We start from the raw sequence: 22359 nt of genomic DNA, 5'->3' as shown, positions 1-22359 counted from the left end.
AATCCCTTCGATAATTTGTATAGCGATGGAACGTTCCCGGCCTGGAATGGCACAGAACAGTCTAACCAAACAAACAGGGCCTTAAGCAGCTTACGAAAATTTGCTAGGTTGAGCAACACTCGACGACTCTAACCAGGATGGCCGAATGAACAGCAATACTTTGATTTCTTTCTTTTCTTTTCTTTTGCGTGGAAAGCTTAGAGCTCACTCGATCGACGACATTGCTGGCTTATCTCCCGCGTCCAAGCTCCTGCACCAGCCCATCCAGCTCCCGCCGCGAGCTGCCACCTTCACCTATCGCCTCCGCCATTCCGGCGGCGATCTCCACGGCGCGCGCCCTCATGCCAGCGCCGGCCTCACCGACGACCTGCGCCAACGCGCGTGCGAGCTCGTCGGCTTCCGGGACCGCGCCGAACCCGCCCCAGCTCGCGGCCAAGGCCACGCGTGCCTCCTCCACGACCAGCCGCGCGTTGAAGAACTGGTCGGCCGCCATCGGCCACGCCAGCATCGGCACCCCGGCCGCGCAGGCCTCCAGCACCGAGTTCCACCCGCAGTGCGTGACGAAGCAACCCACCGCGCGGTGGCGCAGCGCGGCCACCTGCGGCGCCCACCCGCGGAGCACAAGCCCGGTCCCCGCCGCGACCGCGCGGTCCTCGAACCCATCCGGGAGTGTCGCCGTCGCCGCGGCCCAGACGAACGGCGTGCCGCTGCGCTCCAGCGCGGCAGCGAGCGCCGCGGCGTGCGGCCGTGGCGGCACCATCATGGTCCCGAAGCTCACGTACGCCACCGACGAGTCCGGGAACGCGTCCAGCCACGCGTTGACGTCGCCGGCGGGGTCGCCTTCGCCTGTGCTAGCCCGCGGGGGCGCCACCGGTCCCACTGCCCACACGCGCTTGCTGGCTAGGTCCTCAAGCGGCTGCGCCTCCAGGTACTTCCCCTCGAGAGGGTGGCAGGTGTTGCACACGAACGCCAAACCCTCCATGTTCCAGAGGAAGTTATCCTTGATCCCCTCGGAGTGCTCGTCGCGGCCGCCCTCCGCGTAGCTCCTGTACATCCGCGAGATCTGCTGCCACGGGTAGGACGGCGCATCGGGCAGCGCCGGGAACGAGACGGCGTAGCCGCGCCCGGCGTCGCCCTCGGGCGGCCTTGGCATTCGTCGGAACAGCGAGTGCGTGGTGGCCGTGGCAAGCACGCCGGACGGCGCGAACACCAGCCGCGGGACGCCGGCCTCCGCTGCGAGCGGCTGCGTCCACCCGCAGAAGAAATCCGAGATCACGGCAACGACTCGCCCGTCTGCGGCGACGTCGTCGTCCTTGGAGTCGGAGCGGTCGTGGGACCGCAGCCACTCGCCGAGCGGCGCGCGCAGGGCGGCGGCGTGCGCGTGGAAGTCGGCGCCGATGAAGGTCGGGCCCGACGTGTCGTGGTCAACGGTGGAGGGGAATGAGAGCGACCGCACCGAGGAAGGGTGCTCGGCGAGGAGCGGCGCGAGGAGGTGGGTCGTGGCGGGCGTCTCGACGACGGTGAGGCGGAGGCCGCGCGCGGCGAGGAGCGAGGCGAGGTGGAGGAGCGGCTGCATGTGGCCCTGCGCGGGGTATGGGACTAGTAGCACATGCGGCGCTCCGGTGGTGTTGCCGGTGCCGGAGGGGGCTTGCGCGGCGGCCATGCGTGTATTGTGGCTGCAATCGTCGCGTGGGCTTGATCTGCTACAGCTTGCGCACGGATCTATCGGCGTGGACTGGGGTGGTTGCTTCTAGTTACAGTTCTACTTACAAGTCTTGTGGAAATTAGGGATCGGAAGAACAGAAGTAATAGAATGGAAGAACAGAGACGATGGAGTCGTCGTGTTTGGAGAGCTCAGAAGTTTATAATATCCTGCATGCCTCATTTCCTGTCCGTTGGCCCCGTTCGCTGGTCTGAAACTTGGCTAAAACTAACTGAAAACACTGTTCCAGCTGAATTGTTGAGAGAGAAAAACACTGTTCCGGCTGAAAAAAGAAGCCGAACGAGCAGCCATTTTTAAGCACGATAGCTGAAGGAGTAAAGCTACACGCCACTCACAAGCCAAAAGTCAAAAGTCAAAAGAGCATTAGGAGTGGATGTGGCCGACCTTTTAATACTAAGATGGGTTTCATGTTGTGTACTAAACGCCGAACCTACTACTCAATCCATACTAGTAGAAATTAAAGTTGTTTTAGGGGTAGGAGCGTTTGCACAACTGAAATTGTTTGGGATGTTTTAACAGGCTTGTGGACGCGAATGCCCCCCTCGCTTTGGTTCCTGTCATGCCGCTTCACGGGAGCAATAAAATCGTGCCGTCTCTTTTGCCGTCCCCTCCGCTCCTCCTTCCTACCTTGCTCGCTCGCTTGCAACAGGTCGGGGAGCGGACGGACGTGCTCTCGATAGCCGCCATGCGCTCCGCGGCGCTGGTGTCGCTGGCGCTCTTCGGCCGCGCCTGGATCAAGACGGTGGATGTGCTTAGCCCGCGCGTGTTTGTGGGACTCCTCATCGGACTACGCCATCATATTCATCTAGCGACGAGTTCAAAAGAAACGTTTGAATATGAAACGACGCTTGCACGGCAAATGAATTAAGTGAAGAGACGCATATCTCCAAGTAGCAAAAAAAAAAAAAAAAGTGAAGAGACGCATTACCGTTGCCATGTTTCAATGGAGGCTCGTTGAGATCGAAGCCAGTAAATAAATCGGCCATGTGTTGCACGGTACATGATCAAGAGAAGAGGTGGGAAAAAAAATGAGCGCCAGCGAACCGAGCGTCAGACCAAACGAACGACAGAGATCCTAAATTCGCGCCACAATGTCATTCGCACTTGATGCAAAAAATACCACCCAGGGAGGAATCAAACCGGGCTCGTGCTGCCTCGCGCCTCGGAGCATTAACCTGCCCATATGTGGATGTTTGTTGTGGGAGGAACCGGCAATAGTATTTAATAAAAGTAAATAGGAAAAAATGTGCACTGATTAATCATTTTTTAGTATGCAAAATGATGTCCAAAACGACCTGAACTACCTGTATGCATGGAGTACTATGTTAAATACCGCAACCGGTCATTAGTTGTGCCTAGGGATGAAAACGGATAAGATACAGACGGATATGACTGATATTACATTTGTTTTTATATTTCTGTCCGGATTCGGATTCGAATACGGATAGTGTCGGATAGGATATGATTTAATATCGACATCATAAATATGCGATTTGAGTATTCGGATACGGATACGGTGTCGGATGTTGAATACCCGGACTCGGATATGGACAGATCTGAACCCCTCTAAACAGATTCGGTCTCGAATACGGTCGAAAAATATCCAACCTATTTTCACCCCTAGTTGTGCCTCATTTACAAAGAAAAAATGCTCTCTTTTTAAATAAAAAAATGCACTGCTCCCATTTTTTTTAATTTCTTAAGGCTTAGTTTCGAGGCTACGAGCCGTCCCTAAAAGCTTAGCTATAAGCTAAGTCACGTCAATAATAGTCTAGCATAAAAGACCAGCTGTACAGCAATACAGTCGCTTCTCTATTCTAAATAAGATTTATTTATTTGCAGTCGCTCGTCGGCCTTCAGCTCGGTCGCAGCTGAGCCGCGGCGTCGTTGAGGACGATGGCTTGTCCAGTCCTCGAGGCGCTGGTAGAACTTACCAACTTGGGCACTCGACGGGGTCACAGGAAAAGGGGGGGGGGGGGGGGGGGGGGGGGGGGGCATGGGAGAAAGTGGTGGCGTACCCCATGACCACAGGGAATCGTGCAAGCGCCTGATGTTGCGACAAGCTTCTTCTCTCACCTTGTTTCTCTCTCATTCACGTATGCATTTTGCTGACGTGTCTTGAATATAAGATAAGCTGAGCTCTATTATTGTACTTACTTTAAGATCTTTCGACTTAACATTTGAGTTCGCCCTCAAGGACACCAAGTCATCCTTAAGGCCGATAAGATTCTCACACTCACTCGGAGTGTTTGAGGTCGGTCCTCAAGTTTTTTGTGCTTAATATAAGGCCTCCTTAAGGTCGCCCATGTAATCTACATATGATCAACCTCAAGTACCTTACGTCCCCTTATTTCATACACTCTGGATGCCCTTTGGTACTCATGATCAGATTGAGAACAAGCATGCCAACTCCTGTGCCTTGTCCTGTCACGCTGCTGTTTCATTGGTCAATCTTCAGTATCCCAACTATAAAATTTATGTAAGTTAAACTAACTTAACTTTGATCAAATTTATAATGAATAGTATTAACATTTATATGACCAGCTAAGATTACTATAAAAATACATTTCATAATTAATTTAATAATATCTATTTTTAATATAACTTTAGTTAAACTCTAAATCGTTTGATTGCTTAAAATGTGAGAACGGCATGAGACAGTGGCCCAAACATTCCCCCTTTCTTTTGCGATGTTGGTTCTTCAAACGGTAGTTCTTAGAAATTGCTGGTGAAGAGCGTTCACATCCTCCCAAGTAGCCAACCACTCCAGCATATTTTTAGATAATAGAACCAAGTTGGGGCTGAACCACTCGCCTATGGTACCATTTCACCAAGCCGCGTCAGTCATTTGGTCACTGAATGACGTCATAGAATTCTCTCAGCGAACTCCCCTGTCACTGAACGACGATGTAGAATTCTCTCTGGAATGCGCCACAAAAAACAAGTCATCAAGCAGATTAGGTAACACTAACTTCTGCTTACCTGGAGCTTGCTTGAGCTGAGAGCTGAGATACATGAAAAGTTGGATGTACAGACGAAGTACAGGTAACTCGAGCTTGTAAGTGATGAAGCTTGCTTTTGCAAGTATCTGGTTGGCATGAAGAGCTAGCTAGACATGCAAGCAATCCAATTACCATTTCATCTCTGACATTTCAATGCCATTTTTTTCCAGTTTGTAACTACTGGTTTCAGTCAACCAATAATTTTAGTACCGAATACTAATCAGAATCAACCAAAAATGGTACTAAATATAATTGGAAATAATTAATTCAGGCCTTGTCGTATGAGGTTCAGCCCTGATTTGTCTTTCATATTTTTAGTTATTCTCTACTATATGGAACCTGTTAAAAATTATAGTTGTCGTACACCATTTAGAAACTTGACAAACTAAATAAATGGAGGTATCTACTAATCCTAAAGCAACCCGAAACTGCTAGGACATAGCATGACATGTATGTCGGTGGCTGAAGTGCAACAAAATGAAATAAGTAGTAGGAAGCGACGTGCGACGATAACTAAACAGTAACATAATGAAATTAGGCTGTGTTTAGCGGTAGGAATTTGAATTTTGGGGCTACTGTAGCATGTTCGTTTTTATTTGGTAAATAGTGTTCAAACATGGACTAATTAGGCTCAAAACGTTCGTCTCGCAATTTCCCACCAAACTGTGCAATTAGTTTTTCTTTTCGTCTACATTTAATGCTCCATGCACGGGCCGTAAATATTCGATGTGACAGGTACTGTAGTAACTTTTTGGAAGTTGGGGTGAAACTAAACAAGGGCTTAATAGGAAACCCCATGAAGCGTATCATAAGAGAGGCCGAATGTACCCATGTTGACAAAAAGTAGTTGACAATTCATTTTTGCTAGAGAGGTTTATCTCGCTTCCATAATCTAAACTCATGGTGGCATGGAATAATGTGCAACGCACACGGATTAATATAGTGAACATAAACATTGCTTCATGGTTATAAATGTACTTTTTTTAAAAAAAAATTATATAATGCTACACGTTGTATATGGGATAATTCTGATTTCATATCTGACTTGTGTGCAAAATGGCCAAATGCTATGCAGGACTTTTTGATCCAACTATTGGCTTACAATAGAAATTTCAGGAGATTTTTAGTTCGTGCAGGACTACAAGACTATCTTAAGTGTATCACACATAGGACATGGAAGAATAGATAGTTGAAGTGAGCATGGTTATTGTGACATAAACTGGTTGCTTTGATTTCACATAAAAACTTGAATTATGTGCTAATTGTTTGTGTTCCATGAACACTCGTGTAACAGTGACGATTGACTACAAACAAAATACTGCAAACATCGTGCTCAAAATAAAAAAATTTGCAAACTTGAATTATCACGATATTGTTTTTTGTTCCTGATGTAATGCACATACATAAATTCAACAACACTAAGATTTATTAAGTCAAAATATGGCTGAACAACTGAGATGTCAAAATAGTGATGTTACTGTACTGACGGTAGTAATATCCAACTTTGATTTATTATCACTTTATGACTATAGTGATATGCAACGCAAGGGCATATCGGAAGCACCAGAAATTATTCGGCCCTGCTGGCGCCCAGACGTCTGATCCGGGCGCTAGCGTCCGAATGTTGCCGGCATACGGAGCAAACGAGCGCCTAGTAGTGGTCCCGCGCCGCCCCGAACGGCGCCCACGCCTCCCCGAACATCGTCCGCACCGTCGGCCTCTTCCCACGTGCATCACATGTGCAACACCCGATCTACTTTTGAAACATCAAAATGCAACAGTTGCAACATACAAAAGAAGACAGATGAAACACTTGAAACAAGCATCTGAAACACTTGCGAAAGTGACTGAAAAACATTTAAAAACCATTGCAAACACATGCAACGTCCAAATGAAACACTTGCAAACATACGTATGAAACACCTCAAAATACTTGAAACATATGCTTGCAACATACATGTATATGCAACATACATGTATATGCAACATCTAGATCTACTTTTGCAACATCCAGACAAAATACATGCAACATTCGTCTGAAACAGATGAAACATTTGGAACATACACCTGAAACATACGTGTATAGCCATTACAACATGTGCAACATCCCGATCTACTTTTGCAACATCGATATACAACACTTGCAATATACCTTGTAAACATCTGAAACACTTAGAAACATACTATTGCAACATGTGCTTTCAGCGTAATATCTGCTTGCTGCTTGTACGAATGGAGGCTTGTCGACACGGAGCTCGACACCGACACAGAGCCCGAAACCGCGGAGTGGCACGGAGGTCGCCGGTGTGGAGCTTAGCGGTGGCACGGACCTCGGCAAGGGGCAGGAACAGGGGCAGGCGGATGGAGCACGGCCGCAAGGGGAGGCGCCAGTCCGGGACACGAACAGGAACGACGCGGGCGAGGACGGGGTCTGTCCCACGAGTAGAGCGAGGGGGCGAGGCGGTGTGGGCGAGTGCGGGGTCCGTCCGGATTATTGGATGTTCAAGATCAGGCAGGGGACAAACTCCTAAAATTAGCAAGATAGGCTAAGACGGATTTGCAAAACTTCAATTCAGGTGTTTTCACTCTACTCCTTTTTTTCTTTTTAAAAAGTGACATGAGCTTGGTCAAACTCAAACAAATCTGCGTCTCAACAACAAACCTCAAGAAGACCGACAAACCATTGTCCAAAATCCGAGCGCAACACAATTCCGTTCACCTGAAAAAACAAACCGAAAAAACTGATTTGTTGGCTCCGACTGAAAAAAAAAATAAGCTGAAAAATAACAGCGCTTTATACTCCAACGCCGTCTCTTCCGCTCCGACCGACGCGCCTGACCCAGCGCCACATCCCAAGCATGGCTGCGCTCGCCGACGTCGACTCCTCGGCACTTCCGCCGTCCGAGTCATCCAAAGGCAAGACCAAGATGGACGACGAGGCGGAGGCGGAGGACGCGGAGAAGATGTGCGGCATCTGTTATGTCGACGGCCGGCGGGCCATCCGCGGCGAGCTGGACTGCTGCGCCCACTTCTTTTTGCTTCGTCTGCATCATGGCCTGGGGCCGCGTCGAGTCCCGTTGCCCCTTCTGCAAGGCCCGCTTCCGCACCATCCGCCGCCCGCCCGTCGCCGGCCGGTTCCCCGACGAGCGAATCGTTTCCGTCCCCGAGCGCAACCAGGTATGCAGCTTGGTTGGTAAAACTAATCTAATCCCCGGACCTATCGGATCTCCGTAGCCGCGCCAGTGTAGTAGAAATCCCCATATCCATGACTGCGAATTCCATCAAATTTGGCATTGATTAGTCCGTACTGCATGCTATTCTGCTCCGCCAGGATGCCATGAATTCTCCGCGGGACAACTCAACACTGACGAGATGGAATGTGTTGGCTGTGCAGGTATACAATCCTCAGGGCAACGGGAGCAGCACAGTGGGCGGAGATCCTTACGTGAACACCATATGCACCGTTTGCAGCAGCTCCAGCGATGACGAGCTCCTGCTACTCTGCGAGCTCTGCGACTCAGCTGCGCGCACTTACTGTGTCGGGCTGGGGACCACCGTGCCGGAGGGGGACTGGTTCTGCAAGGACTGCGGGACGATCAGAGATGATCAGTTGAGATGGCAGGCTGAGAATCATGGTGAATTTGAGATCGGCATCATTGTTCCGGATGCTGAGCCAGTTCCAGACCCCTTGGTTTCTGGTGTTGTGGATGAGGAGCATGATCTGGAAAGGACAGATGCGCCGAGCGGTGGCGGTTCGATGGGTGACCCGGTTCCTTCCGTTTATGACATTGTGGATGATGATTTTGCTGCCAGTGCTGGGATCTCTAGGAGGAGGACTCCTGAGGATAATCGACCCCAGGGTACTTCAGCTGGATCTCAGTGTCCCAGATCGACCCAGGGACGAGACAATGGTCTTGCAGCCTATCATGCTCGCATTCGCCTTGAAGTTGAGAGAGCTCGAACATTGCGCAATTCTCGCAATCTTGATAAGCGCATAAGGGAGCTGCGGGAGAACTGGGCTGCTCTGCGTGATGGTTCTGTGGGGTTTGCTCCGCATATGCCTGGCAGAAGAAGGAAGGATATGGCTGGTTCTGCTTCTGTTGCTACCAAGCATCAGCGTTATGCAGAGCCTGTAACTCCCAGTTCTCGAAATGGCGCCGCTGCAGCTTCTGTTCCGCTGCAAACGCCCTTCTCTGAGGAAACTAGTACCTCACTGGGCCATAGTAAAAAAAAAGTCTTGCACAAGGATACTCATGATGCCCGTAAGGCATGGAAAAGGTTGGAGAAAGCAAAATCTTCTGGTGGGAGGAAGATATCTAACACAGCTGCCTCCCTTAACTGCAGTTCCCCATTTTCCATGGGGAACAGATCAACTTCTTACAGTCCGATTGATACAATTGTGGGACACAAGAACCAGAGCCTGCCTAATAAGTTTTGTCAACAAAGTTATTCAATCTGTGGTCACGGTACAAAAGTGGAACATACGCCACCCGCGAATAACCCTAGAGGATGCCATAGCTTGCCTGAGAACAGTCGTGCCTCGGTTCATGAGAGGATGGTTTCTTTTCAGAATCGAATAAATCAGGAAAGCCTTAATGACAAAGTTGCCTCGTCAGTCCACAATCAGCATGTTGATCAATCATTAGTTTCTTCATGTAGTATACGCAGACCAGAAAAACTCAAATCAGACATGCTGCATCCACTAAATTACAGTTCATCATCTGGTCAGTCAGCTGTGACTTCATCCCAACAGTTAGGACCTAGTGTTGGATCTGGGAGCCAATCCACTGTGATGGTGAACCCTGAGGAATGTTCAGCTGTTTGTGATGAAGGTATTGCTGCGACCATTGAAGTTAGGAAAAGTTCTAGTCCAGACCGGCATGAGCACAAGAGAAAACACAGTTCAGAAAGATGCCATGATCAAGGATCCAAAAGGTCCAGGTCAACCTGTAAAATTGCAAAAAGTGAGATTTCTTCTTTGGCCATTCGCGAGTTGAAACTACTCAAGATAGACAAAACACATGGTACAAAATTCCTTTCCAATTCTTACATTCATTGACATAACATCTTTTTTTCTGTCACATTTTCAATTTCATTAACCACTGTTTGGGATTCAGGTTCTGACAGATTCAAGGAAGTTGCTCGGACAGCAACACATTCCATCTTGGCTGCCTGCAGATTTGAGCATTCGCCATCGCAATCCCTTGCACTCTCAAGACCTGTCTGCAAGCACAGCCCCAAAGTCAAACAACTGAACTCGTCAGCAATTACTGATTTTTGCAGAGAATGCTTGCGTAACTTTGTTAAAGAAGCTGTCAGTTTGGCGTTGTTTGGCAGGCCGATGGATCAAACTGGTACCTCCTGTTAGATTGTAGACAAGTTTGGGATTCTTTCTTGTCAGGTCATTGTGAATACCTCAAAGCACAAACTAGGGACAAGTTGTACATTTTATGGCATGTTAATGTTGTTCTACAGTGTAGTTGCTAGGTCTAATCAGTACTGTAACAACTAAAAAATATTTTCTTTAATATGCCATGACCATTGTTGCAGTACTGGAACCGAACATTTCCCGGCTACTGCCTACTGAGGTGCGGTTGGTGCACCTGAGCACGGAATCGGTCTCACATCATAACACGGTTGGGTTATAAATGTTGGCTATTAGTGGGTGGATATAAGTCTCCCGAAGGAGAAAAACTCGATGAAACTTGCATAATTGCTGATTTCAACTGTCTTGAACTCTTGATGCTGTCTTTTGATGGTTCAACTGAAGCCTTCCACTGCTGAGGAAAGCAGACAGCTATTGTAGAGATATTGTAGCCTGTCCGAATCCAAGCATTATCTAAAATGTTTAAACAAGTTATTGCCCAACTTGTAATGTTTATCTATTTTTCATGAATCGTTTATTATGTGAGACAAACAATTGTGTTATAACTAAATAGCGGGCTGTGACATTTAGCAACGCCCTCTAAAAACTCTAGCGGGCTATAGCTGAGGCTTTAATTTAACGGGTTTTATAGAAAAATATGAAAATCATTAACTAATTATGCAAAAAAACATTTAACTAAGAAAATTTTTATGAATATAAATACTGAAATACGTGTCCTCAAGTATGTGAAAATCCGGAATAGATGGACAAATAGGTAAATAAATAGAGAACTAATTAGGAAATATGATCGAGTTTTTTTTTTGATCGGTTTGCTAGGAAAGAAGTACAAATCTATAAGAACCTTTCCTCCCTACTCCTGCCACAACATATGCACATTTGGACGCTACTACCGTACTTTCCAGATGATTTGCTTCCAAGGGTATTTATCCTGCAGTAGATCCTTTAGGTTCAACCTCGACTATGTTACAGCCTTGGATCGTTGGCAACGAACATTATGAAACTGCGCAAAGAGTTAAGGAAACTAGCGCCCTGTCGCTTGGCTTATAAGCCGTACTTTTTGAACCAACGAACAGTATTTTTTTCCCATAATAAATCAGTCAACAGTACTTTCAGCCAGCCAAGCTAACAGGGCATAGGTTGCTTGAAGAACAAGCCCTATATGAAATATAAATATAGGGGCAATGTAACTTCAATCTAAGTCGGAAATAGAGCCTTGGCTCTTACCCTTTCCCTCTCTCCTTCTATACCCGTCGCCACTACCCTAGTCGTCGCCGTGCCCTACAACAGCCGCCGCCCAACCCTCGCCAACCCCCCCCCCCCCCCCCCCCAAGTAGACGTCTGAGATTGCTGTTTTGTCACTTATTTTTATAGAGTGCAATGCCCTAAAAACATTCGTGTCAAGGCTTCCTAAAGTACTGGTGCACCGTGTAGCTTGTTCAATTGTTAATTTTATCTTCCAAGCTAACTAGCTAAGGTTAATTAGATGGAATGATTCAGGTAAACTACGGCAGTGGCCAGCGCAGCGGCAGAAGAGAGAAGAAAAGGTGAACCAAATACGACGCCAGCAAACGCCAGATTGTCGGCCTGTTCAGTTGGCTGGTTCGTATCGTTGCTGGTTCGTGAAGAAGTACTGCTGGTTGGTTTGTGTGAGAGAAAATATTATTCTGACTAAAAATTTACGATCATTTACGACAAGCCATAGCCAAACGAACAGGCTGTGTAGCAGAAAACGCTGTGGCCAGTCGCCAAATAGCGGGCGGTACGCTCAACGCTTTGACTATGACGAACGCCGTCCGTCCGGATGCACGCAGAAATATAATGTAGGAGTATTTAACAGCTGCCAAATGCCAAATCAGGCGATCCAAATCGATGTTTCGGCGGTACTAGCACCGTACCAATACCAATACCAATACCAATACCAATACCAATACCAATTACCAGCGGTTGAAGGAGGCGCCACTGCACTGCACTGCACTGCACACTATCACACCGCCTGTTTGGTGTGGTCTAATTTCTAACCGCGTGCCTTTACTCCTCCCGAGGGGTATGGAATACAGTACTTGCACAAATAATGACGGGTACTAGTACAGCTGTAGAAGCATCAAACACCAAATGGAAGGCATATATAATATAATATAATATAATATAATATAATATAATATAATATAATATAATATAATATAATATAATATAATATAATATAATATAATATAATATAATATAATATAAAAAGTATAGGCATGGAGCTATCCTTTAGCGGCTAGTGGATTAAGCACACTGAACAAATTAATTGGCGGAGCAAAAAGAAAAGCGAAAGAAACTAGAAACCTCTAAGTTAGTCACCATACCTAAGAAAATGCTTTAGTATACCAAGATCATACACATTTGAACCTTACTTGCACATCTTATTAGGTTTGTTTGAACACATAAATTTCGTAGGGATGGGTTTAATTTCCCAGGAGAAATGTACGAATCGTAAAACATTCTCGCAGTCAGAACAAGCCAAATAGTGTAAGTGAACAATCAAACCATTTTAGACTTTCTCCAATAGCCAGCCCATATGGCCACTCAAACCTAAAATGGATAGCAGGAGATCTAAAATCAACCTTTATTTTGAGTTGCCTGAGAGGTGCAACCCAAATATAAGTATCCTTTTCGATAGCAGGAGATCTAAAATCAACCTTCATTTTGGGTTGCCTGAGAGGTGCAATCCAAATATAATTATCCTTTTCCTAAAAACTCATTTACAGAAATAATTCTCTTTTGGGTCCTGTTATTGAAGAAGATATCAATTATATATTGAATCCTTTACCTATAACGCTATTTAAATGTTAAATAGATCTTATATTTTAGATATTGTCGTTGAAAATAGTCCTACAAGGGCGAGATGGCTGTGCTTTTCATTTGGGAGGGGGCCCCGGCACAGCCGCGCACCGCACAGCAACAGCATGATCAGTAGTTGATCACGAGGGGATGTACATGCACCGATGCACGACAGCACGAGCACGACTCACGTGCACATGGCAATTGACAGGGTCTCAGCATCGCTGCTCCGGTCTCACAAGCAGAAGCCATGAGCCTCCGTCAGAATCTAACGTCCATTACGCGTGCCCACGCGCGTGGACAAATCACCTAATTAAGACGTAGGTAAAAAATATGTTTAATTTTTGTATGAAAACAATATTAAAAGTTTAATGTAGATATGTCATGCACAATAACTGAAAGATTTGAGCTTTTTTTATATGGTGCAGGACACATCTACTATACATATTTTTAAAATCATGACACTTTCTATGCGTGGTAATAACAAATTTACAACGCAAATTTTAGAACAGCGTCTTAAAACCTCAAGGCCACACAAAGCACTGTAAGCTAACACTGGTGATTAAGAACTTCCACACTACTAAAAACCTGACAGCCGTAACATACCAAAAATCATTTCAATGTTACGAAGCTAAGTTAAAACCCTCGTGGCATACTGAAACCTGTAGAAAATGTGCACACAAATTGAAGCATCAGTTTAGGAACTAAGAAAATAAATCTGTCAAAGATTTTTAGAATAGAAAGGTAGAAGGAAGCAAGGTGTCGGTGTTTCGGACCGGGGGATCCTCAACCAACTAGTAAATTTATATCGCGTGTTCCCGATCCCAGATGGTGATGCAAAGAGACACAAGATTTATACTGGTTCGGGCAATTGGTGCCCTACATCCGGTCTGAGAGATGATCTTGTATTCCTTGCACCGAAGTGCTTGTAGTAGGGGGTTACAAACTGGGTGAGAGAGGGAGCTAGTCACAGGTCTCGGTGAGGAGTGATGCGGACTGCTTGAGACGTTGCTCTCAGGCAGCCGGGAAGTGTGCGTGTTACAGAGTGTTGCTTTGGTGGGTGCGTGTGTTCTCCCTAGAAATGGCCCAAGTCCTTTTCTTTTATAGTTGAAGGGAGGACAAGGGTAGTACGTGTGCTAACTATACGGCGTCGTGCGAACAGAGGCGGCGTGTCCGAGCCCTGTAGCCTTTTCCTATGGCGGCGTGGTCGTCGGAGTGGTCCATCCTTGAAGCGCTGGGGCGACGTGCTGGTCACATCCGATCCTGTGCGTCATGGAAGCTCCAGGGCTGCCTCGAAGCGGACGCGGCGGTCAGCGTGCGGGTTGCCGTGGATTGACTGCGCACGAGGCCGAGGCTCGGTTGGTGCCAAGGCCGAACCATGGTGGGGGTCTCGGCAGACGTGAATCTCGAGATGGCCGAGGCCCTGACGTAGAGTGCCGAGGCTCAGAGGGAGCGGTCGATCTGGTACGCTGGTTCGGAGGCAATGATGGCCCAGGCCAGACTTCCCATGCCGCGCTGTCTTCGGGGCGTGTGTTACGGGGCATAGCGTAGCATCGGCTTTGATTGTGGGCATAGTGCCTAAACACAGTGGCCGGTAATCCCCGCCGTGTCTTGTCTTAGCCGGTATGGCGTTGATGCGACTTCTTGTCCCGTCGGCCACTCCGTGGTGTCGAGCCGTCGTCCGGCTGAGATTACGGGAGTGGTTGACGCATTAATGGGACGTGACATGCTGTCGGGAAGGTTGGTCGAGGCGGGAGCGACGGGTTATTAACAAGCTAGCCTCGAGCGATACAGAGAATAGTTGTCTTGTTTGAGGCTGTACGCACGGGGCCTTGGACGAGACGGAGATTGGGATCCTTGCCGAGGCCTCTCGCGAGAGGCCTCGCGCGAGGCAGAGATTTCGTCAGGGTGTCGAGACCTCCCGTGCGAGGCCTCAGGCGAGGCGGAGAGCCGGTGGGTCACGACGGGGCTGGTGATGAACCCATGGCTTACCTTCTGGCTTTGTTGTTGATGGGATTTAAGTGACTCTTTTAGTGGACGCTCGGGGTACCCCGTTTTATGGTACCCGACAGTAGCCCCCGAGCCTTAGGGGGAGTGCGTGCACTCTCCCTAAGGGTTTGTCGAGACTTGGCTTGCAGCCGCTCCTGTAGGGATTGTATCTCGCTTCTTGAGGTTTCGGTGGGTGCGCATGAGCGCACCCGCCGAGTGTAGCCCCCGAGGCCCTGGAGGAGTGGATTTTACTCCTCTAGGGGCTTTTTTCGTGCTTGAGTGAGGAGTTTTTACCATATTTGCCGAGCCCTCGGTGGGCACGAGCGGTGGCACTTCCGGTGAGCTGTTATCGGGTAAGTCCAAGTGGAGGGTTCGCTAGGGGATGGCTAGTGGTCCAGAGACGCACTCCAAGGGTACCAGAGGGTTTCTCTAGTGGGTGCCGAGGCCGTTCGCTGGGCCCCGGTGGCTCGGTGCCTTCCTACGGTGGGATCCCATTCGAAGACCTCCCTGCCGATCTCAGACACGACTTAGGACGCCCCGAGCGATTGTTTGCTTGGGCCTTGGCCATACGTGGGCTCGCCCATAGTCGTCCCTGACTCTGTTGCCCTGGGGCGACTATCGAAACCTCAGGGGCCCAGCCTTCGAACCCCTGGACCGTAACGGGCTCTGTGCCCTTTATTGTGTTTGTAACGAAACTTCTAGCACGGGCTTAGGTCGTTTGTCTTGGGTGCAGGAGGAGCCCCCAAGCCTCCGCCCGGAGCGAGAGGGCGGTCAGGGGTCCCCCTGGCTTTTTTGTTCGACCCTCACATATCCTTTTCGTTCGGACGGAGGGGTTGTTTGCCAAGCCCATTCGGGTGCGAGCCTAGGTCGCTGGGTCTCAGCAAGGTTGCAGGAAGAGCCCCCTAGCCTCTGCACAGAGCGAGAGGGCCGTCGGGAGTTCCCCTAGCTTTTTGTACGCCCCTCGCGCATGAGGGTTTGTTTGCCGAGGTCCCTTTGGGTGAGAGCATGGGTCGTAGGGTCTCGGCATATCTACAGGAAGGGCTCCCTAGCCTCTGCACGAAGCGAGAGGGCCGTCAGGAGCTCCCCTAGCTTTTTGTACGACCCTCGCGCTTCCTTTTCACTCGGAAGGAGGGGTTGTTTTGCCGAGCCCCCTCGAGTGCGAGCTGGGGTCGCTAGGTCTCGGCAAGGTTACAAGAAGAGCCCCTAGCCTCTACACGGAGTAAGAGGTCCGTCAGGGGTTCCCCTGGCTTTTTATACGACCCTCACGCTTCCTTTTCACTCAGAAGGAGAGGTGGAATGTGCCAGGCTACCCTCGTTGGGCACGAGCGTTGGCACTTCCGGTGAGCTGTTATCGGGTAAGTCCGAGTGGAGGCCCGTGCCCCGTTCGCTAGGGGACGGCTGTAACACCTCGGGTGTTAGCCTTGCATAACTTGACTTGCATAACATGAGCATGATCATCACGCATTCATAAACAAGCATTTACAATTGAAACATCTGCAACATTTGTTTGTTATCGCATGTTTCATTATCATATGCAACCTTTCTCGTTATTTCATGTCTCCATGTGTATCTGCAAATGATCATGAATGAAAACATGTACTTGGTAGATGTGAGTCACAAAAACATGTAACCACACTTGGGTTAGCAATTAGAACATTGTTCATGAAAGTCACTTTTCTTAATCAAGCCTTTAAGGCATGTTTCATGTGATTGCACTAACTAGCTCTATGAGTGACTACTACATAAAATGATTGAATGACCTTGAAAATTGCTTAAACATGCTTAGGATATCATTATGAACAACTTTGGTATTTAGGGCTAGGGCTAATTTGGTCATTTAGTCATGGTTTGAGTATGTATCATAATTTCAAAGTGACATGTTTGACTAAAGTTGAACTAGGTGCTAGAGACCTTGCATGGAGGAGTTCACTGAAGCAAAGTTGTAGTGTTTGACATAAGGAACAACTTTTATTTTTGGGTCTTTGACTAATTCAGCTCCTAACATGTGTGAATTTGGATCACAAAAATCAGAGAAATCAACAATTTCAACACTAAGTCATGAATACTGACAGCCTGACAAGCCAACCTTGAGCATGATTTTTCTCTGTTTCTGTTGCGAATTAGAACAAGTGCTTTGAACAAGTATTGTAGCTGGTACATAGGTCTACAATTTCGGTTTAGGAAGTTTTGGCTAGAAGTCCACGGATTAAGAGTTTGTTCGACGTGAAAACCCGTCGTCAGGCTCGGTGTTGGTTCACTGAAACGAACTGATCGACGTCGTCAGTGGCCGACCACCGGCAGAGCACGCGCGCCGCATGTCCACGGCGACGGCCGCGCATCACCAACGCCCAGATCGCGCAGGCCACGACGCGCCTGGGCGCGGCCTTAACCCCGCCAGCGCCTGCCTGAGCCGTCCCGCGCTCTCTTTTCGCTTTTTCCGGCCTCTCTTCCTCGCCGCAGCAGCAACCGAGCTCCCGCAGCTCTGCCGTCGCCATAACCATGCACAAGCTCACGCCTAGCCACTCCATCACCACCGTAGCACTCCATCGCCACCCTAGCAACCCCCTGCCTCCTCCCATGCCCGCTGACAGCATTCGGTAAGCGCCAGCGTCGTGCACAAGCTCGTTGGAGCTCCACTGCCAAGTCCGTCACCGTGGCTGGGGCACGTCCCTCCACCGTAGACTGTGTAGCCGTGCGCATTAGGTTCACCTGAGTTCAAGGAAGCTCGTCTGCTCCCCTTTGTGCCTCGCCGTGGCCTCTACCGGCGTACCACCGTAGTCCAGCCCCGCCGCTCCGCCATAGCCGCCGCCGTCATCTCTAGAGTCGACAATAGGGCCGGCCAAGTGGCTCATTAGATGCGCTAGGTCGAGTAGAAAGTCTGGTGAAGATGTCACCGCCGGCGAACTCGCCACCATCGAGTTTTGGCCATGTCCGTAGAGCAGCACCGCTGGCTCTGTTTTTGTCCCGCTGACCAGTGGGTCCCGCGTGTCAGCGACTCCATGTTTCAAATCCAGTTCAGTTCGAATGCAGATTTAACATGTGTTTGTAATTTTTGTATCTTCAAATTACTGGCTCCAAAAATTGTGAAATAAATTTGTTAGAATTCCTTAGGAAGTGTAGTATTTAGGAAAAATATGTTTTTAACATTTACAGTAGAAATTTTTGGAGATTTAAATAGGGATTGGAAATGTGCTTTTGAATGCATTCAAATTTGTTTATTTTATATCTAGAGTTCCTGTGCTCCAAAAATTATGAAATTTTTGTGGTAAGCTAGTCTTAGCATATATGAACTCTGGTAAACATTTGAGGACCAGTGCATGTGTATATTTATAGTTATAGATTTTTCTTTTATGAATAGTTAATCCTTGTGTAAATTTTTATAAATTATTTATGAATCCAAAATTCATGAAAATTTTTAGAGGTAATCCTAGTAGTATATGAATGCTAAAAAAAATAGGAAATCTATTGCTTGACACTTTTCAATAGGGTTTTCCATTTATGCTATTTCAAGCCTTGCTTCCTTGTCATTTTTGTATAGGATGTTCTACTTAGTAAAATGATATGAAATTTTAATAGTAGTCCTTTGATAGCATTAGTAAGGCACTGTAAATTTTTGAGAATTTATGAAGTATATCTGATATATGTTTATTATTTAACCTAGGTATCTAAATAAAATAATAAAGGCAATTAAATAAATAGTTTGGGCTTCACCATTATATTATCTTAAATGTATTTGGTATGCTTAAACTGTTGGTAGATTCTATGTTGTCAAATTTTGAATGATTACATGAAGTAGAAGTATTATTACTTTATATTGCATATTAAATAGTTTCCGGACTGATTCTAGAGTTTGACGAGTTGCATGTTGAAATTGATGTGTACTGTAAAAATGGTTAATAACAAAGTTGTAGAGAATTTGATAAGCTTTCCAGAAAGTCCAGGATAACTATTTTTGGATGAGTAGAATTCTAGTTATGAGTGAAACAAGTAGCTACTGTTTGTGGCATAGGCGATGCATTGTAGAAGTAGTTAAGTAATAATCGAGAAGAGATATGCACCTACTCAATAAACATGATGCACTTGTTAACATATATGCATTCGTAATACTTATGCCATACTCATGCATCTAGGATCAGAGGAAGAGATCACGTTGCTGGAATTCGAAGAAGCAGAGGAAGGGAACCAGCAGGAGGATCCGCAAGCCGCAGCTCCTGAAGGCGTGGAGCAGAACCCTGAAGAGCTTCCGGAGTGTCCTAACCACCGCCCTACTTCCTTTCTACGAGGCAAGCCCTAGAGCATTATAAGTCTCCCAGTAATTTACAAATGCTTACTTACGTATTTATGGTTGATGCATTAGGTTATAAGAATTGAATAAAACCACTTGATGCATGTACATTCCTTGTCTAGATATTACACCTTTAACCGGTATAGGTCCAGGATCGAATAAATGCTTAGCCATGCTTAGACCGGTAGAAGTCAGGTGATATCCTGTCACCTGCGAGATATAGGTGGATATCGGAGCACGGTTGGCTATATCTACCATCGTGGAACAGAACCATGAGGTAAAAGTAAATCAAGACCGGACGGGAGGTCGATAGAGAAGCAACAAGACATGGAGGTCTTGGGTGTGGATCTATCCCCGTCTGTGTCGATCAAGGACCATACCATTGTTGTAACTTCTGACAAGATTGAACGCATGCCTCTCACTTAGCTGGCTGGATAACTCGTTCCGACCGCGAAGCCGAGTAATGCAACTCAGGCCAGGAATCGTTCTGTTGTGTGCTCCTTCCGGGGAACAATCAGACTGAGCCCAAGGGTAGGCTTGGCCTGAGCATCCTGGCATCTGGTGTTCCAGATTATGCGGCGCAGTACGGACCCACGAAATGTGTACCGGAGTTGTACCAAAGGTGACCTAAGGCTATCATGGCTGGTAGACCTAGGTTTGTGTTAGGAATAAATTCCCAGCTGGTTGAAATCGATTCGAATCGTCGTCTCTCACGGATAGTGAGAAACTTGGCTAGCTCCAACATCGTAGTAACTGTGTTATGAAACATGATGGTTCGGATGAATATGGAATTACAACACCTGCTATGGTTACTATTGTATGCTTCTAAATGATATACCACATGTTTGGCACAGGATAGTTGCTAATCTAGAAATGGATAGTTATAGTTAACCTGATAAAGAAATTGTAACTGTACCATGACTCAATCGCTTTTACGCAAAAATGTTGTCGAGTTACGTCCACTTATACAGCCTTGCATAATCCTTGGAGTCATTTTATTTCTAGTTCATGACGGGTAAGTCTAGCTGAGTACCTTCTCGTACTCAGGGTTTATTTTCCCATTGTTGCAGATGGCACTGTGTATCATGGGTATTGCAAGAGTTGCTTCTATCCCGCCGTGGATGAGGAGTAAGCCTTGGGCAGGCTTCTTTAGTAATTCCTATCTTTGCTTTTGTGGACCATGATCTGGCTTGGCACTGTATCAAACTATGTTGGAAACTTTATCTTTGAACTTATTTGCTTCTGCTTTATTTATCAAACTCGGTTTGTAATAACTTTTATTCATACTCTGATGATGAAAATTATCTATGAACTTTATGTAATATGTGGCATGTATGTTGAATCATGTACGATCTTGGTTGTTGTAAATCGTTTATCGAGACCCGTCGTGGTACTCGACGGACTACCGGGTTTATATGGGTTCAAGTATGACAGTGCGATCGCTTGCGGATTGCCCTTATACTTGTATTCTTATAAATTGGTCGGTTCTGCGACAGCTGGCATCAGAGCAAGATTCAATGTTAATTGTCACAAGTGTATTTAAAACAAAAGTTTTTGTTTTCCAAAAAACCTTCTCTAGCAACTATTAGTTATATAATAGGTATTTGAAATCTAAAGTGTGCCAATAATCACTTTCCTTAATGCCCAAATTAAGGACTATTAGGTGGCTATTTAAGTACTAACATGGGGGTTTTTACTTCATCGTCCATACGGCGTGCTATTGTATGGATGCCATTCACTTGAGTGGTAATGTATGGATCAAATGCCTCTATGCCAAGGTAAGATGAGTGTATGACCGCAAGATGTGAGCATGCGGTCGGGAAGAGTTAGCTTTGGTACGGCTATGTATGCATGCTTGCATGTGTATATGGTACATATTTAATTGTGGGTTTACATTTTTGTCGGGTAGATTGATACGGAAGTATATGTATGGGTATACATATATGAAAGTATTTACAATTACATTCTGCATATTTCATTATGGGTTTAGGGCTGAAATGAAATTTTATGCAGGTACACTAACAACGAAACGTGTAGCTCAATTAGTTACGCTATTTATGAGAGAACATATGTATGCCACCGTGTCTACCGTTAGAAACAAATTTTTCCTAAGTTTGTAAGGATGTACGGCACGAACATGCATCATGTTAAATTACCATTCACATAATTACATTGTTCCTCCCCTTATAAAATTCTTACTCGGTTATGTAACTCTTATCCATTATGGTATTGTCTCACCAAGGGGTACATGTTAATGGTGCAGATGACACGCACCAAGCAGACTGCTCGCAAGTCCACCAGAGGCAGAGCTCCTAGCCGTCAGCTTGCTCCACGTACCCGTCAATGTCACATGTTCCTTGGAGAGTTTGGGATGCCTACACTCTTGTGGAGAGTGCTCAGCTATGTAGGCTATCCTGATGGAATGGAACCCCGCTACTTCTGGGCAAATGAGCGGTTGGGAGAAGGTCTCTTAGTTACTGTGGAGGCCGTTGTTCGTCCCCGAGGTGACGATTCTGAGTGGACAAGCTGGTGTTATGAGTCAACTGGCAGGACTGCTGAAGAAACAGCTACCAGGGCAGCCTTTGGGATCCTGAGAGATATCATGGATCGTTTTCCTCAGGAGCTAGCAGCCGCTTTGGTTGGAGTTTTTCCGAGGGGCAACCCCTCCACTGACTCATGGCAGCAGGCAAGAGGAAGACCCTTAGAGATTGGTGCAGCAGAAGGGCAAAATAGTGACAACCCTACCATGAGCGCCATGTTCGCAATGATGAGAGTGTTAGATGGAGTTGAAGGTAGCCTCAGACGTGTGTCTGGTGCTCTTGGTCATGCCCACGAGGATCGACGTCAGCTTCAGAGGGAGCACAATGCCGAGATTGAGAGGCTCACTAAAGAGATGACTCGGTTAACTCACCAGCAAAATGCAGCTTGGTCCAGGGAAGATGTCCTGAGAGCTCGACAGTTTGAGCTGGGACAGCAGCTGGCCAATGCGGAAGAATACAACGATAATCTGCATGAAGAGGTTCATCTACTGAACAATCAGCTCCACCCTTATGTCCCACCTGGAGCCGCAGAAATGGATCTAGAAGGGTGCGAGGAAGGAGAAGAAGAAGTGGAGCCTGAAGAAGAAGTAGAACCTGAGGAAGGAGATGAT

At 47.1% G+C, this 22359-nt stretch overlaps 1 protein-coding gene and 1 pseudogene across 1 annotated transcript; one reads left to right on the top strand and one right to left on the bottom strand.

The window, feature by feature from the left end:
- Positions 1 to 229: 229 nt before the first annotated feature.
- LOC136523892 (UDP-glycosyltransferase 89B2-like) lies at positions 230 to 7585 on the bottom strand. Its single transcript, XM_066517419.1, has 5 exons — positions 7565 to 7585; positions 7388 to 7444; positions 6992 to 7271; positions 6546 to 6572; positions 230 to 1617 (listed from the first exon to the last, which is right to left on the bottom strand). The coding sequence occupies exons 1-5, from the start codon at positions 7583 to 7585 to the stop codon at positions 230 to 232; spliced, it is 1773 nt and encodes a 590-aa protein (XP_066373516.1).
- Positions 7524 to 10419, top strand: LOC136521176 (uncharacterized; annotated as a pseudogene).
- The last annotated feature ends 11940 nt before the right edge of the window (positions 10420 to 22359 follow it).

Source organism: Miscanthus floridulus, chromosome 18, assembly GCF_019320115.1.
Source record: "Miscanthus floridulus cultivar M001 chromosome 18, ASM1932011v1, whole genome shotgun sequence".
In the NCBI taxonomy this organism is placed as follows: domain Eukaryota; kingdom Viridiplantae; phylum Streptophyta; class Magnoliopsida; order Poales; family Poaceae; genus Miscanthus; species Miscanthus floridulus.
Note: the sequence above shows the minus strand (reverse complement) of the source record. Positions and strands in the feature narration are given on the sequence as shown.